This window comes from Lissotriton vulgaris, chromosome 6 (genome assembly GCF_964263255.1).
Source record: "Lissotriton vulgaris chromosome 6, aLisVul1.2, whole genome shotgun sequence".
In the NCBI taxonomy this organism is placed as follows: Eukaryota; Metazoa; Chordata; class Amphibia; order Caudata; family Salamandridae; genus Lissotriton; species Lissotriton vulgaris.
The window spans coordinates 1,856,831,670-1,856,849,668 of NC_141694.1; the positions used below are offsets into that span (position 1 = coordinate 1,856,831,670).

Here is a 17,999-nt window from a genome sequence, read left to right on the forward strand (position 1 = left end):
GCCCCACGCGCGTCTGTCGAAACTACAGAAACGTTGATTTCTACTCTTGCTGTAGTCCTTCCCTGTCTCGCGTTACCCGCGTCATCGCGGGACTTGGCACGTGACCAGGAACACTTCTGCAATCACACTGGATATATCATCCCGGTTGTCCGTCCGTTCGGTACCCCCCCGACGGCTCTGCTGACCGTCCGAGGTACCGACGGACAGGTAGGTACACGCGCCCATGTTCCATTCTAATTCTGAAGGTTAAACTGATTAAAACGGGCACCATTTCATCAGGGTTCTCGTATGCTATATGTCATTCTATATCTGGACGAGGTCAATTACGATTGTTTGAAACCGTGACATAGCGCAAATCTAGTAAACAAACGGTAAAAGCGAAGACGTTCTTTCTTTTAGATTAGGTGTCTTTGGTATTTTGTTTGGGAGGTATGATTCCTAATAAGTACAAATTCCCCCCCCCCCCCCTACTGGAGTTGTTAACTATTACCAATTGTACACATGCTGACGCAGTACATTAGTAATCCCGGGTCTGCTTTATAATATGTAGGCCCGTGAAACCACATACATATGTGACTGCATCTAGTACCAAATTTTTTCTGTGTTGTGTGCCGTGGATCAGTCAGTGCTTTTGATGTAAAGGTTCGATACACCACATGAATTTTAGCTTGGTGTATTTTTCCTTTTCAGAGCGGTGCCTCCTACACCCTGAGCTGTTGCCAGGTGGGGTGAGGCTTGATCTTCCTTATCTTTAAGGTAAGAATGGGGTATGTACCTCCTGTGGACATACATATGATGGTACAATGTTTTATGGCCACATATTTTGAGAGTTTGAATCTTGATTGTTCCTAAGAATCAAATGTGTGTTATGTTATTTTTTATTTACTTTTTCAGAAATATTGAAGATATTGTGATGGAATCGGTATCGTGAGAAGTAGCACTCACACTATATCCTTTTTCCAAGTGTTATAAATAGCAGTTTAAATTATCTTTGTCTTGTTAAGGTCCTGACGAAAGCACATGGCTGTATTTCTTGCCGTTAAGTGTTGAAACATGTTGACCATTATTACATAGGACAACTATTTATTAAAACTAGTCCTGGCACTCTCGTTTTTTTTAACCCTTGATCGTGACTGACATCACACGTCTTGTTGGTCTGTTCACGCACCAATTTTATTTTCTTGCACTTCATTATTCTGCACTGCATTTAAAATATCACTTTAAAAAAAATCTTTGGTCCCACATAATACATCTTGCTCATCTTGGTTTACATATTTTCCCGACATTCGTTGGCTCTGATATCTATAGAGCCGGTTTGTCATTGTGTACATCCAGGGATACCCAAATGATGAAGCTAATCACCAGGCTTGGTGAATGATGGGAATCCATATACATAAACTTGTATGTTTCTTGTTGAACCACGCCAAGGATTATTTAACCTTGGACTCAAAAACATTTTGAAATTCACCGTCCCCTGACCATCTTGGTCCTTTTCTATCTTACACGAGCACTAATTTCTCACTTTATGCACTTTACCCTTTGGAAACCCCCTGTTCTACAAAACCTGCATATTTGTGTACTGTACCATGGGGAGGAATTTTATTGAGAATAAACAGTAGAGTCTTCTCTCCTCTACTTTTAAAACGATTGAAAAATTCTTTTTTGTGTGAGTTGGACATTTGTTTATTTTGGGCTATTGTGTTTCCTCTTTTATGTTTCCAAATTCTTCATTGCAGGATTAATTTCGCATCTGGAATAAGAGTTGAACAAAGTTCTTTAGAAATAATATCAAGAATTGTGTGTGGAGTTAACGTCTAAGACCACCATATCTGTAACGTAATGACTCTTGGAAGGGGGCTGAGGTGGTCACTGTGTTCAAAAAAGGGGCTAGAGAGGGCCCTGCCAATTACAGACCCATCAGTCTGATAGACGTGATTCAGAAAGTGGTTGGCAGGGTCATTATCTCAAGGGTTGGAGCTTGGATGGAAAAGGAACAAATCCTCTCCCACCTTCAAGCAGGATTCCGCCCGAAGGTGGGTACGATGGACCAGGTCTTTCGCTTTTTTGTCATCTATTGGAAGTCAGTTAGCATCAAAAGGGGTAGCCTTTATATGGCTTTCATAGATCTCAAAACAGCTTTTGACCTAGTCCCTCGAGTAAGGCTGTGGGAGACGTTGGAGAAGATGGGTTTCGCCGGGTTTCTTTTGAGTTTTATTGTAAGGCTCCACGAGGGGAATTATGCGAGGATCAGATGGGGCACCCAGAGCCAGCTGACAGATAGGGTGCCCGTGAGGAGGGGAGTACGCCAGGGATGTGTTATGGCACCGACCCTCTTCTCTCTGTTTGTGAATGGAGTGGTGGATCATCTGAGAGATGAAGAGGTGGATGCACCTTCCCTGGCGGGGGAAAGAATCCCCACTCTACTCTTCGCGGATGACACCATACTGATCTCTAAATCCCCGGTGGCACTCCAAAAGCTCCTGCACCGATTCAGCACCTTTTGTACAGATAGAGGACTTACCATTAACACCTCGACAACTAAGCTCATGGCTCTTTCACCCTCCAAAAGATTTAGAAATAATTTTACGCTCAGTGGGGCACCCTTGGAGTTGGTAGATTCATTCGACTATTTGGGGGTGCGGGTAAATAGTCAGATGAACTGGAAGGACCACCTGGCTAAAATGTTACTCAGCCTTAAAAGAGTGTCAGGGGTGACTTTGAGAGAGCATCGGGAGTCAATGAGTAAACCTGTGGCACCGGTCATGGTAATCTATGAGGGCCAGATTCTCCCGGCCGCACTATATGGCTCCGAGCTGTGGGGGTTCAAAAATGTTTCAGAGCTAGTTGCAGCGGAAAACAAGTTTCTGAGGGACTTGGTGGCTCTTCCTGTTTCTACCCCCGCTAATTCCTTTGCGGCTAGATCTGGGCAGGCGATCCTTTAAAGATCTAGTGCGGCTGCGCCCCCTACTGTTTTGGGTTCGGTTGCGAAGGACCAGGGAGCTCGCCAACTATGCTGCTGTGCTGAATGAACTAATTCTGCTCGACGTCGGTAACAAGATCGGGTGGTTGAGCAACGTGAGGCAGTTGGTGGTGCAATTGGGCCTGAGGGATGTGTGGGCGAGTCAAATGCCACCTCCTAAACCGGTGATTAAGAAGTTATATTGGAACTGGGTTCAGGCAGAGGCAACACGCAGTGGGGTTGGGGGTTTACTCACCGAGCGGTTCTTAGAGTTTAAATGGTCTAGGAAGTTGGAACCCTTCCTCGACCTCTTAGCCAAGCCTCTGGATGGAGCCCTTTATTTAAAACTCAGGTATGGGACACTTCCGGTGCACGAGTTCACCTCAGGGTGGTCTAATGTTGGTGGTCCCACACGCCCCTGCCCCGGGTGCGCGGCTCCAAAGGAGTCTGTGGCGCATTTACTTTTTGCCTACCCCGCTTATAAAGTGGCTAGGAAGGTTTGGTTGAAACCAGTATGCATGGAGTTGGGTTTGAGGTGCCATAGAATGGCCCTACGAGTTCTCTCCACTGACCCGTCTTCCTCTGCCATGGTATGCGGGGTGGCTAAATTTCTGAGTAGTGCATGGTTGACTCGTATTAGGAGGATGAAGCAAAACTCCTCCCCGCCAAATAGCTAGCAGGCCCCTATTGGCAGGACGTTATGTTGATGATTAGTATGGCTTTTGAAGTCACTCTAACCATTATGCAACAGTGTACTGATGAGGATGTTTGGTTGGGGCCTCATAATAATCATCCAATGTACTGTATAATGTGCAGGCTTCACTTTTTCATAAGGGAATTTTATCGTTGCTAGGTTTTATCCAATGTTCTTCATTTTTTTTTAACTAAAAGTAATGTATAATTGTGTAAAATGTATTCTTTTATGGTGACATTTTTACCGAATAAAGATTATACTACTACTACTACATGGTGTATCAAGACAGAGTGGTCTTGCAGAACCCTGGGTGGATGAGCCAGTGGTACACGTCACGTGTCACATGAGATGGAGTTTTAATGGTGAATGGAAGTATCTCAGACCCTAACAGAGTAAAAAGACTATGGGGTCTTAAAATATCAAACATTTGGAACCTGTCTCATACCCAGACGGGAGAACACACCTTCACCGGCATGGTGATGGGAATTGTCACACCTGGGATGGTGCCAGCCAAGCAGGCACTAGGAGATGTTGTACTTAGACACACCATTGTGTTTCCTTTTTACATTGAATCTTTACCTGAGCCTTTGGAAGAGGCTGTCCAGGAAGTTGACTTTGCCAACCAGACACAGCGATAACTCTGAAACTCGGTTTGCACTACAAGCAGCCCGTCAACGCCCTGTCCACTCTCCCAAATGCCCCGGGTTCCCCTCCCATGTTCAGCAATGTGATGTCCTGTCCCTCCACCTCCATCCCCCACATGCTGCGTAGAGCATAGAGACCGGTCTGAGATTCAACACGCAGTTTTGGATTGAGCAATGCTTCATCGTATAGATCTGTGACCACAAGAGGTCCTGCAACCATTGCTATGAAGCACATACTATCTTCTTTAAAGGATGATTGTACACATATGATAACTTCTACAATATGAGGAATCTGCATATCCTGAGCCAACGCCGTGTGTTCACCCTCTTTGCACCACTTTTGGTGATAGATGCTAGTGGAGAAGGGGCTACCCTGTAAAAGCATGGGCTCTTCTGGCCTTCGGGCCTGGTTTTATGTTAAAACTCTGAAGATATAATTAAAACTAAATTTACCATACCTGCTACAATATTCTGACAGTTTGTTTATTCCTGATGGGATTCCAGAATGTGTTGCCTTAGTGGTTGAGAGCAGTGGCCATGTCCACCCTTAATGTAGCTAGCGATAATTCTGGCAGAAGTCTGTCCAACTGGTTGGAAGCAATGAGTAAATACTATTACCAACCTTCCCACCACTACTAGCACCATGATAAACACAGGGAATGAGCAGGAGCCATGTTGAAAGGAAAGGTCGGTTTTGTTTCCTGATTGGTTGCAGGTGGGCCCAGTTGCCCCCATAATTCGCTGCTGATTGGCTTCATATTCCTTTCATAAATTGTGTCATACGTGCAGGGATGAGTCAAGATGGACTATGATTGGTGGTCATTGCAGGGGTCATTCACGTGTTCCTCTGGCAGTCCCTTGAACCACACCCTTGGCTTTTCACTGGTGGCTGCGCCACTGAAGGGCGGTAGTTGCTTTCGGCGTCGGCAGCGCTCCATGGTCTGGCTGTACTGGGACTCCTGGATGAGCTGCATGTTCTGCCCCTTCAGGTGCAACTTGTGCGCCTGCAGTACTCGCGAACGCCGGATGAGGTGCAGGAGCTGCTGGCGCAGCTGCTGGTTTTCTTGCACCACCCCCTCATTATGCTCCTTCATGAAGCGCTCCGCCTCCTCCCCCGCCTCCTTGGCCAGCGTCAGCACCTGCTGCTCAGAGCCCGCCACGTATGCTGCCTTACCCTGAAGGAAAGCTCCCTTGATCTTTAGCAGCGTGTCCGCATTCTTGGCCCTGGAGGTCATGACCTCTTGCTCCAGCTCCTTGATCCTGGCGTCCTGCTCTAGCTGCAGGTTCTTGATGGGCTGGAGGTCTTCGATCTCCTGGTTGACTTGAGCCAGTTTGGCCTCTTGCTGAAGGAGCAAGTGGTTTAGCTGGGCCTCCTTCTCCATGAAGTTGGTTTGCAGCTCCTCCTGTTGCCTTCTGATGTCCTCCAGCTCTCTCTGGTTCTGGTCGCTCAACGTGATGATGGCGTTCTCAGGCTTCTGAGTCCGCTTGGACATGTGGGACATGTACTCTTGGCTCTCCAACTGGATCTGCTGTGCTTCCTCCTGCAAGAACTCGTTGTCATGCCGCAGCATGTCGAGTCGCTTACTCAGCGACTCCATGCTCAACGCGAGCTGCTTGTTCTCTTGTTGAAGGTAGGCCTCTCTCTCAGACAAGACTGGCTCACCTGTGCCCTCGGCCTCTCCTTGTGCCTCACCTGCTGTGGCAGGAGCCTCCTTTGCAGGTTTGCCTACTGGGCTCTTGGCTTTGTCACTCGGTTGCTTCTTTTTGGGTGGCATGTTGTTGAGCCGCAGTCTTTAATCCTAGAGAAACAATCCGAAAAACAGTTGATGAGTCTGGGGAAAATGACTTAGTAAAACAAATACACCACCCACAGCATTTCAGAGTTATAGCTGAGGACATCTGAAGCAATCACCATAAAAACAGATGGTGACGACCTTGTGTGACCTCAGTTTGAAGGTCACCACCGTCATCTCAAGAAACTGATACGAATGCTTGGGGGATTCATTCACCTCTTGCAGATTTGTTTCTACAGTAAATTGAAGACCTAAGTCAGATGCTGACTCAACATTATGTTATTGTTTCAGATTTTTCTTGGAGGTGTTGAGGGTGGTGGTTGCTCTACTGTCCAGGGCCTGAGTCCTGATGGTAGGGAGGAAAGACATACCCTGGATCTCAAGGTAGCAGAATGATCCCATCTCATTATATAAATCAGTTGCATAAATGTGTTAATTAGGGATACCTTTAAAACATGACTTGATTCTTGGGTCTGGCACAAACAATACATTTTATTTTGAAAACATGTGCAACAAATGGGCTTTAATCACACCTTGGGTGAACTCAGAAGAGTAGTTGTCTCTTAGCAGCATGCTATTGGCTGTTACGCATATTATTCTGCCTCCAAGGGAGTACTACATTTGCAGTGCAGGAGGTTCCTTGTTTTCACCATCTGGCAGGGCCTCTTTTCAGAATGCAGAAGCCCTTCCCCACTGAAAGCAACACATTTCCAGTGTGAATATTCATCTAAATGAGTATGTAAATGCACTGCAATCATTTACAGGTCTTATTATTTAAAGTTTTGATTACAAAAAATGAGAGAATACAATAATTATAGTGTTTACACACTTATTTGGATTATACATTAAAGTAAGAGTTTTGTTTATTTTTGGCGTAAGTTGATTTTCGTGGGAAGCCACCTTTACATGAGGACTTCCTTCACAAAAGAGGTGCTCTTCCTTTGTGTGACTTTTTTAGGTCTCGCATAGGCAGCGCTTGCACTGTTACTTCGAGACATGCTATATTCCGTTTATACAAATTAGTAAGCGCGACTGGTGTGCACTCAGTAAACTAGTTTTAACTCGCTATGACAGTATTTCAAAGGAATTTAACCTATGTGAACTTTAAGTTTTGTGTGCACCAGGCAAGGGGGTCTGCTAACCCCTGGTTCAAAATGATGAGAAATAACTAGATAAATATCTAGGTAAACCCAGTGCACTACTATTGCGTCACTGATAAGTGTACGGTCTAAGTGTTAACAATAATCAAAATTTAGTGAATAACTTCATACAATTAATGAAAAAGTAATCAAGAAACCGAATCAAATTCATCAACAATGCTGTCTTTAAAAGAATCTTCATGAATTCCACAATTTCAAGAAATCTGTGTGGTTTATTCCAATGTCAAGCAGATCAGTTCCAAATGAAAATAATATAATATAGCTTGAATGCAGCATACTGAATCAAATTTCAAAATGTTCCCAATGCATTTCGGGCCTGAAACAATGGCCCTTCATCAGGGTAAAATGCAACAAGTATGAGTTACATAGTTAATGAGTACTACTAAACAATAGAAATGCTTGTGCATAGATTTTAAGCTGACAGTGGCTTAATGCCAGGGCTCAAGAAAGGGGAAAAATGGAAGAAAATGGAGTGTCGGTGAATAAGTAATTGAATACAAGATGATAGAGACCCCAAAGGAACTGTGAATGAAAATAGTGCTGCATTAGGGTTATTTAGAGAGCTTTGACTGCACTATTTTCTTATTGTTGGCCTGCTTATGCTCCTTAATTGTTCTGTTTACTTTGCCTCTAGCAGACTCATTTGCCATCCCCTCCCACCCCATTGCTTGACCTTACTGTTTTTTTCTTTTGTTGTTCAATTTAAATTAGTAGGAGATTAAGTGATTTCATAAGAATTACAGCTCACTGGATTTTGAGCCGATGCCAAGGCTCGAACACGTATCCCCAGCTCTCAGTCTGGAGCTCTGACCGCTGCACCACAAGGAAGCCTGGACTCGGACTAATGAAGTTTACCAGTAATTAATCGTGTCATTCCACCTAATTTCCAAATTTCAAAAGTGTCCCTCTGCAGATTTCGATCATGAAATGCGTTTTTTTGAGGGACAAACCACTGTGGGGGTGCAAGCCTGCCAGGAGCTATCATTAGGTCAAGCCTAGAGGCAGAGCGCAGGTGCTGTTCTGCGAGGCATGCTGTATTGGAGTATGCACTTGAAGCCCCGCCCACTCTCTGCCCATATTTGTCATTGACTTGTGTCATTTTCCTTCGTAAATGCTGGCTTCTGATTCGTAAGCACGCTTGTTAGTCCCTCCTAGGTACCGCCTTGTCTTCATTGGAAACCTCCCATGGCGACTGGCCCTTTTACTTCGGTTGTTACATGGTACATGTTACTTAGGCTTTAAGCACAGCTTTCTTTATCGAGTTTCTCTTACTGCAGGCACGACTCTCATTGCTTCAGCTGGAACAACTTGTGTAAAGCCCCGCCTCCTCCATAAGACTGTCTATGTTGCCTCTATCCTTGCTAATTCTGCCTTATTTTTGATCTGCCTATAATGAAGCATCGCTATCTCTTTGACAGCGCCTATGAGATTGAGACAATTGCCTCAATTCAGGGGGTGAAAAAAGATTTCTGTCTATCATTACTTGACAGAATTGTGCGGAAGCCGGAGAGGCGGAAGGGGTGAGCGAGCTGTCCCGTTCACAAGGGGGCTTTATCCCGCCATCTCTCCTATGACAGCTTCAATAAACATGAGCGTCTCTGCATTAGAAAACTTTGCAGGAGTTATAAGCGGGAGCAGCAGGGCCTGCGGCTCAGAGGATTCAGCAGAAGACACATCTGGCAGGAATAACTCGGCAGTGATAAAGGGGTGGGGGCTAGGAAAAATGTGGCCTCCTCCAGCCCAAATGAGTTGCCCATTTAGGGCACCTCCCAGCGCCCTCAGCCTGTAATGGAAGAAGACATCTCCTCTCTCTGTCTGGTCTCTCCTGCGCAATGGCTTCGGGACCAGGGCCCCCTGGCTTTCTCTAACAACCTACCTGAGGGTTTTAAAACCAGCAGATAACAAGGAAATCTCATAGGGAAAAGCTTTCGCCACATGGGTCAGCAGTGGAAGGGGGTGTGGGGATGCTGGGTGCCTCTAGGAGTGGGAGGCTCAGAGTAAGGCGGAGTGACACACAGTTCCATTATCGGCACAAGGTCCCCACCCGCACCAAAGTAGAAAAGTCATGCAGGCATAAATACACAACACAACTTTTTTGTTTGGAAAACATATGGACGCAGGTTTATTCCATACAAAAGTATGCAAATTATGGTGGGTTATTTTACGGGCGATCCAAGGGCAGGTAGCCGTCCTCACCTATGCTACCCTGCCCGCCTGATGAGCCAAGCACTGTGGAAACCCAATCAGTACTACCCTTATAGGGGTGATCCCCTTACTGGATCACGTGGCACATTGGTCCCTTATTACTCACGTCCCTTTCAGGGCGGAGCATAGCAAGGCAAGCCCCCGGTTGTTCCGGCCCAGAACCGCCCGAAGGACTAATGGTCCTTGTTCCAGGACCCTCCCATGAGGCTCCTGGGATTTGGCTCTGGCAGCCATATTGTGCTTTTGCAGCGGTATCCTTCTGTACCCAAACTGCTTCCAGATCGCCCTGTAACTCCACCTGCACCGGCAAAGAAAACCTTACAACATCCTCAAACTTCCCTTGCCTGTCCCATGCCGGGTACACGGTAGAGTGAGAGATGCGTGTCGGGCAGCAAAGAGGAACAACAATGGCGGGGGAGGCCTAAATACCCCTCCCCATTCCCTGGAGTGCCGGACATGACGTGTCCAGCGCGCCCTGTAAGAGGACTCCTCCTGGAGTCCCTCAGAAGTGAGTGGGTGTGGGGAGGCGCCTAAATGCCACTAAGGGTTGGCCGCCTTCCGAGGTGGCCCCTTGTGGGGGCCACGGGAAGCCCCATAGTTCCATTATTGGCGCAGGGTCCCCACCCGCACCAAAGTAGAAAAGGCATGCATGAATGAACACACAACACAACTTTTTTGTTTGGAGAAAATATGGCTGCAGGTTTATTCCATACAAAAGTATGCAAATTATGGTGGGTTATTTTACGGGCGATCCAAGGGCAGGTAGACGTCCTAACCTATGCTACCCTGCCCGCCTGATGAGCCAAGCACTGTGGAAACCCATTCAGCGCTACCCTTTTAGGGGTGATCCCCTTACTGGATCACGTGACACTGGTCCTTATTTCTCACGCCCCTTTCAGGGCGGAGCGTAGCAAGGCAAGCCCCCAGTTGTTCAGGCCCACAACCGCCCGAAGGACTAACGGGACGCCGACGTCATTGTTCCAGGAACCTACCCTGAGGCTTCTGAGATTTGGCTCTGTCACCCATATTATGCTCCTGCAGCGGTATCCTTCTGTACCCAAACTACTTCCAGATTGCCCTGTAACGCCGCCACAGCTCTGGAGGCGGCCCCGTCGCCTGAAGAGCCCCCGCCAACCAAACAGCACTTTCTTCACTTGAAACCGGCTCTTTACAGTGTCTCTTGTATGTCCAAGAATAATAGGTCCATTCCAGCTTGTGACAAGTGAACCTCGTCAGTATCAAAATAGCCTTTCACCTTCATTTGGATCGGCTCATGTCTGATAAACCCAAAAACCTCTTTGATCTGTGAACTTGCCCATAGCACTATTCCACACCACCACCCTCCCTTCGGTCTGACCTAAGTGCCTTCACTGTGTTGGCCTCGTTGTAGCACGGCTTTAGCAAGTTTCAGTGCTGCAATGGCACCACGCTTCATAACAAATATAAAATAGTGCTCACCAAACACCACGCCTCTGGAGATCGTCGTGTCGGTTTTAAAGTTGAGTAATAGCTGTGAAACAACGATGGAGCCTTTGACATAGTTTTGAGTAACTGCAAAATGTAGTGATGTCTAGTGATTACCTGCCCAAAGCAGAGCGGAACCCACGCAGTGAGTGGGTTCAACTGAGGTCACTCTAGACCTGAGGCCACTATAGTCCCAATAACCGATCTCTGCCCAGTTCCTTCCTCAAACCTTTCTGAGCCTGCCTGGTCAACAAGAATGCTCCTTAATTTGCAAGCATGAGCATAACATACTTTCCTGGGGCTTGAAGTGAAAATACTTGTTGGGCCCACAAAACCATTTGTCCAGAGGGCATGAAGTGGGTTCATGACTTGCATAAAACTGTTATTTTTAACTTCAGCTTTTATCTTGCCTGAGAATAACCCCAAGGACAAGACATATTTTGATCCCGATCACCCATCTCTCTTCTGCATGTCTGTTTTCTTGCACATCTTCCATCTAGTTGACTCTCTCATTTGTGCCTTCCTTTCTACTCTCTATGCCTCGCCTCTGTTCCCTGCACTTTTCCCTTCCCCTTTGTATCTCTGCTCTGGTGCACTGCTCACTTACGCTTCGGGCATCTCCTATGAACCCGTCACCCAAATGACTGTCCCCATTCCACGCTAGGACTTGATATTCATCACAGCAAGCAAAAACAGGTGCCAGGTTGTTCAGAGCACCAGGTAAAATGAAGTGTTGCCTTTTGGATTCTCCCTTATCCTTAGAAAAGGGCAGTTTTCAGCCATTTATTGACACTTTTCAAACTCTTGTTGCCAGACACGGTGGCTTCATAAGGTAGCAGCCTATAGTTGTCTTTATGCAGCATCCGTGATGACTTACCAAGAGACAAAGCTGGACCCACAAAGTCACCACACCACAATGTAATGTAATGTAAAAATTATTTGTAGAGCGCTCGGACACCACTGGTTTCATGGCGCTATGGGGCAGATAAACTCAGGAGGGGACAGGGAGCCAGTGTTCAGTCATCATATCCTTGTCGGAACAGGTGAGTTTTTAGTAGTTTCCTGAAGGACATGTAGCAGGAGGTTGACCGGAGTTCGTAGGGGAGACAATTCCAAGTTTTGGGTGCCAGTAAAGAGAACCCAAGGCCGCCGTGTTTCTTCCGCTTGAAGGAAGGGACAGAAAGAAGGTTGTGGTGCAAGGAGCGCAGGTTACGGGAGGGGACGTAACGATGGATCCTAGATGTTACAAAGGCAGGGCCATGGCCAGTCAAAGATTTGAAAACGGTGCAGCCAAGTTTGAAAATACCACGTTTCGCCACTGGCAGCCAATGAAGCTTTTTCAATATGGGGGAGACATGTTGATGTCTAGGTTGACGAAATACAAGTCTCGCCGCTTGATTCTGCACCAGTTGTAATTGGCGAAGTTGGTAGGCTGGAATGCCAACGTAAAGAACGTTGGCATAATCAAGGCGGGAGATAACCAGATAACCAGTGCCATAATAACCAGTACAAGGGCCTCAGTGGTCAGAAACCTGGAGATTTTTCGAATTCGTCGTTGTTGCAAAAAACATGACGAAGTAACTGCCTTGATCTGGGGTGCCAATGAGAGATCTTTGCTGATGGTGACCCCTAAACTCTTTACAGATTCAGAAGGGGAAGGAGCGGGGCCCCAAGATGGTGGCCAAACATTGGGGTTCCAGGGATTAAGGGGGCCTCCTGTTAGAACCAGCTCCGTTTTGTTGGGATTCAATTTCAATTGGCTTTGGGACATCCATTCTCCAATAAAGGTCATAGTAGACTGAAAATCAGCGATGGATGCCGGTGTGGAGTTAAGATTAAAGAGCATTTGAATGTCATCAAAGTAATTGAAGATGGTAACAGGATAGTTGTGTAGGGATTGAATCAGGGGTTGCATATATAGGTTGAATAAAAGTGGTGATAGAGCCGACCCTTGTGGAACCCCACAGGTTAGTTTCTCAGGGGTGGCTGATAAGGAGGAAAAGCGAACAGCCTGGGAGCGATGGAATAAGAAGGATCTGATCCACTCTAGCGCTGTGCCCCGGATGCCGGCGCTGCCGACACGGTCGATCAAAAGGGTGTGATCGACCGTGTCGAAAGCAGCCGACAAATCCAGAAGCACAGGGGCCTGGGGAATGTTGTTATCAGCCCCCTTCCTGAGCTCGTCCATCACAGCCACAATAACAGCCTCAGTAGAGTGTCCCGGCCGGAAACCCACCTGCTGGGGATCCAGAAATTGGGAAGACTCAATAAAGGCACTGAGACAATTAGTCACATGGGCCTCTAGAATTTTACTAAGAAAAGGGAGTAGGGAAATGGGGCGGAAGTTACTCAGTACTAGGGGATCAGCGTTGGTTTTTTTAAAGAATAGGCACCACTGCGGCACATTTAAAAAAGTCAGGAACAGTGCCAGTGGTCAGAGAGCTGTTGAGTAATGAAAGTGGAGGATCAGGGCAGGCTCGAAAGGCTTTCTTTAAGACCTCAGGGGGGCAACTGTCATTTGGGGAGCCAGAGTTTACTCTATTTAGGAGGGCCAAAAACTCTGGCTTAGAAATTGGGGGGATATGGTCTAGCGCCAGTGGATTTCCACAAGTGGTAGCAGGGATCAAACATGGGATTGAAGGCGGAATATTGTTTTTGATGAGAGCAATTTTTTCCGATGAAAAAGGCGTTTAATGAGTCCCACAATACCTGAGAGGGGGCCGGCTTGGCTAGTACCCGGTCTGGTAAAGTGAGCTCATTAACAACGGAGAAAACATCTTTGGATTTGGACGAGGAATTAATGATTTTTGAGAGAAATATGTGGATTTAGTTTGTAAGATAGAATTTTTATATTGTTTTAATAGGGAGATGTAGATCGTTTTCTAACCCCCTGTAGCATCATTGCTATACCAGTCCTTGGTCCGAAGAGAGTCTTGATGCACATCTTCACCAGGCAATGCAGCAAATCCTGAATGACCAGCAGCAGTCCAGCTATTTTAGTACTTGTTCCTTCTCATACACCCAGTGTAGCCCCAACTCTGACTAACAGCACCCCTCGCTTTTCCAGTTTAAGGCCTACTCACAGCTGTGCCGGTGTGCCTGGTCCTGTTGTGTAAATCAAAGGTAAGTTAGGTTCTTTCAGGAGTTAGATAATTATTTTAACAGCATTTAAAAATAAAAAAGGTAAACACACCTAGATTGATGTAATCAAGAGCAATTGTATTCATAAATTCATGTATTTTTCTGGTATACAATTAGAGTTATATCTTAGTCAGGCTGTCACAAAAAACAATTTTGTTTTCTTTTTTTAAAAGGGTGATGCAACAATTATCTAATCAGTGATAAGGTGATCTAGAAGTGACAAAGTGCTTTGGGTGAATACCATATATACAGTGCTGTACAAAATATATATAAAATGTTTATTCAGAGACATCAATCCCTATTTGATTGAATGTCCAATCCATACATGGTTCTGCTATTACATCCCGTGTTGAGAATGGGGAAGGATTGTAAAGGCACGTCATTGGTTTTGACCCAAGAAAGTGCGTGATTCAATTGAAGTCACGTCGGATCTTCTTCAGGAAGAGGTAGGACTGCCAACGAGAGAAATTAGCCATACGTGAGGTGTGTTACATAGTGTGAAAGGATTGACCGATGGTTCTGAAAACCTACCATTAGTAGTAACTATCAGAGATCTGATGAGTGCTTCGATTGGTCGATCCACCTGGGGTTGGATTCTGTGGAATTAATGATAGGGCAGGAATCAAGGAACAGTTTAGTGCAGCTTACTTGGAAGATATAGCTGTATACAGTTCTACCTGGGGGGGGATCACTTAAACCACCTAAGGGAAGTGCTTCAGGCCATGCAGCAGGCAGGCCTGACTATTTGGGCAAGCAAATGCCAAATAGGCAAAGTTCTGTGGTGCACCTGGGCCACCTGGTAGGTGGGGGCCATGCACAGCCTCTCCAAGCTAAAATCCAAACTATTTTGGATTGGACAGCTACTGTTACCCAGACTCAGGTCAGGGCATTCCTTGGACTGACAGGGTACTATAGAAGGTTTGTTCAAAATGATGGGACCATTGTGGTGCCCCTAACAGAACTGACTTCTAAAAAGAGGCCCAAAAAGGTGATTTGGACCCCAGAGTGTCAGAAGGCTTTTGACACTCTGACAGCTGCTATGTGTTCAGCACAAGTGTTACTTGCCCCTGACTACACACAAGAATTTGTAGTTCAGGCTGATGCTTCAGAGCAAGGGATTGGGGCAGTTTGGTCACAGATGAATGAAGGGAGCCTTGACCAGCCAGTTGCCTTTAATAGAAGGAGGCTTCTCCCCAGAGAGCAGAGGTGGAGTGCCATTGAGAGAGAGGCTTTTGCTGTGGTGTGGTCACTGAAAAAGTTGAGACCATATTTGTTTGGGACTCACTTTCGTGTTCAAACTGACCACAGGAATAATTGTCCAATACCTATGCTGGGTCCTATCATGTGTTAGTGACCTTATTGCCAGTGGCAGACCTACATTTGCCCCTACCAATAACCCACTTTCCAACACTGACAGAATACGGAATTTTATTGGAATGCCAGAAAGGCCTATTATCAACATGGTGCACCAAGGCAAAGTGGTCTTGCAGAACCCCCTGGACACTGGTACACGTCACGTGTCAAGTGAGATGGAGTTTTAATGGTGAATGGAAGTATCTCAGACCCTAACAGAGTAAAAAGACTATGGGGTCTTAAAAGTATCAAACATTTGGAACCTGTCTCAAACCCAGACGGGAGAACACACCTTCACCGGCATGGTGATGGGAATTGTCACACCTGGGATGGTGCCAGCCAAGCAGGCACTAGGAGATGTTGTACTTAGACACACCACTGTGTTTTCTTTTTTCATTGAATCTTTACCTGAGCCTTTGGAAGAGGCTGTCCAGGAAGTTGACTTTGCCAACCAGACACAGGGATAACTCTGAAACTCGTTTTGTACTACAAGCAGCCCGTCAACGCCCTGTCCACTCTCCCAAATGCCCAGGGTTCCCCCCCATGTTAAGCAATGTGATGTCTGTCCCTCCACCTCCATCCCCCACATGCTGCGTAGAGCATAGAGACCGGTCTGAGATTTAACACGCAGTTTGGATTGAGCAATGCTTCATCGTATAGATCTGTGACCACAAGAGGTCCTGCGAACATTGCTAAGGAGCACATACTATGTTCATTAAAGGATGATTGTACACATATGATAACTTCTACAATATGAGGAATCTGCATATCCTGAGCCAACGCCGTGTGTTCACCCTCTTTGCACCACTTTTGGTGATAGATGCTAGTGGAGAAGGGGCTACCCTGTAAAAGCATGGGCTCTTCTGGCCTTTGGGCCTGGTTTTATGTTAAAAATTAACTGAGAAACTCTGAAGATATAATTAAAACTAAATTTACCATATCTGCTACAATATTCTGACAGTTTGTTTATTCCTGATGGGATTCCAGAATGTGTTGTCTTAGCGGCTGAGAGCAGTGGCCATGTCCACCCTTAATGTAGCTAGCGATAATTCTGGCAGAAGTCTGTCCAACTGGTTGCAAGCAATGAGTAAATACTATTACCAACCTTCCCACCACTACTAGCACCATGATAAACACAGGGAATGAACAGGAGCCATGTTGAAAGGAAAGGTCGGTTTTGTTTCCTGATTGGTTGCAGGTGGGCCCAGGTGCCCCCATAATCCACTGCTGATTGGCTTCATATTCCGTTCATAAATTGCGTCATACGTGCAGGAATGAGCCAAGATTGACTATGATTGGTAGTCACTGCAGGTGTCATTCACTTGTGTTCCTCTGACAGTCCCTTGAACTTCACCCTTAGCTTTTCACTGGTGGCTGCGCCACTGAAATGCGGTAGTTGCTTTCGGCGTCGGCAGCGCTCCATGGTCTGGCTGTACTGGGACTCCTGGATGAGCTGCGTATTCTGTGCCTTCAGGTGCAGCTTGTGCGCCTGCAGTACTCGCGAGCGCCGGATGAGGTGCAGGAGCTGCTGGCGCAGCTGCTGGTTTTCTTGCACCACCCCCTCATTATGCTCCTTCATGAAGCGCTCCGCCTCCTCCCCTGCCTCCTTGGCCAGCGTCAGCACCTGCTGCTCAGAGCCCGCCACGTATGCAGCCTTACCCTGAAGGAAAGCCCCCTTGATCTTTAGCAGCGTGTCCGCGTTATTGGCCCTGGAGGTCATGACCTCTTGCTCCAGCTCCTTGATCCTGGCGATCTGCTCTAGCTGCAGGTTCTTGACGGGCTGGAGGTCTTCGATCTCCTGGTTAACGTGAGCCAGTCTGGCCTCTTGCTGAAGGAGCAGGTGGTTTAGCTGGGCCTCCTTCTCCATGAAGTTGGTTTGCAGCTCCTCCTGTTGCCTTCTGATGTCCTCCAGCTCCCTCTGGTTCTGGTCGCTCAACGAGATGATGGCGTTCTCACGCTTCTGGGTCCGCTTGGACATGTAGGACATGTACTCTTGGCTCTCCACCCGGATCCGCTGCGCCTCTTCCTGCAAGAACTCGTTGTCATGCCGCAGCATGTCCAGTCGCTTCCTCAGCGACTCCATGCTCAACGCGAGCTGCTTGTTCTCTTGTTGAAGGTAGGCCTCTCTCTCAGACAAGACTGGCTCGCCTGTGCCTTCTGCCTTTCCTTGTGCCTCACCTGCTGTGGCAGGAGCCTCCTTTGCGGATTTGCCTACTGGGTTCTTGGCGTTGTCACTCGGTTGCTTCTTTTTGGGTGGCATGTTGTTGAGCCGCAGTCTTTAATCCTAGAGAAATAATCCGAAAAACAGTTGATGAGTCTGGGGAAAATGACTTAACAAAACAAATACACCACCCACAGCATTTCAGAGTTCTAGCTGAGGACAACTGAAGCAATCACCATAAAAACAGATGGTGACAACCTCTCTTTGTGAAGGGCGCCACTGTTATCTCAACAAACTGAAATTAATTCTTGGGAGATAAATTCACCTGTTGCAAACTTGTTTCTACAGCAAATTGAAGGTCAGAGTTAGATGCTGACTCAACATTTTCTTATTGTTTCAAATTCTTCTTGGGGTGTTGAGGGTGA

General features: G+C 46.6%; 2 protein-coding genes across 2 annotated transcripts; both read right to left on the bottom strand.

The window, feature by feature from the left end:
• Window positions 1-3,847: 3,847 nt before the first annotated feature.
• Window positions 3,848-17,698, bottom strand: LOC147709661 (coiled-coil domain-containing protein 166-like). The gene is made up of 2 exons (XM_086928176.1): window positions 17,592-17,698; window positions 3,848-6,096 (listed from the first exon to the last, which is right to left on the bottom strand). Exon 2 carries the CDS (start codon window positions 6,070-6,072, stop codon window positions 5,104-5,106), a length of 969 nt encoding a protein of 322 aa, XP_086784302.1. The 5' UTR covers window positions 6,073-6,096; window positions 17,592-17,698; the 3' UTR covers window positions 3,848-5,103.
• LOC147709662 (coiled-coil domain-containing protein 166-like) lies at window positions 13,999-17,673 on the bottom strand. The gene has a single exon (XM_086928177.1). The coding sequence runs from the start codon at window positions 17,671-17,673 to the stop codon at window positions 16,732-16,734; it is 942 nt and encodes a 313-aa protein (XP_086784303.1). The 3' UTR covers window positions 13,999-16,731.
• Window positions 17,699-17,999: the final 301 nt, after the last annotated feature.

Coding starts and splice junctions, on each gene's coding strand:
- LOC147709661 (XM_086928176.1), bottom strand. CDS start 6,072: ATGCCACCCAAAAAGAAGCAACCGAGTGACAAAGCCAAGAGCCCAGTA.
- LOC147709662 (XM_086928177.1), bottom strand. CDS start 17,673: ATGCCACCCAAAAAGAAGCAACCGAGTGACAACGCCAAGAACCCAGTA.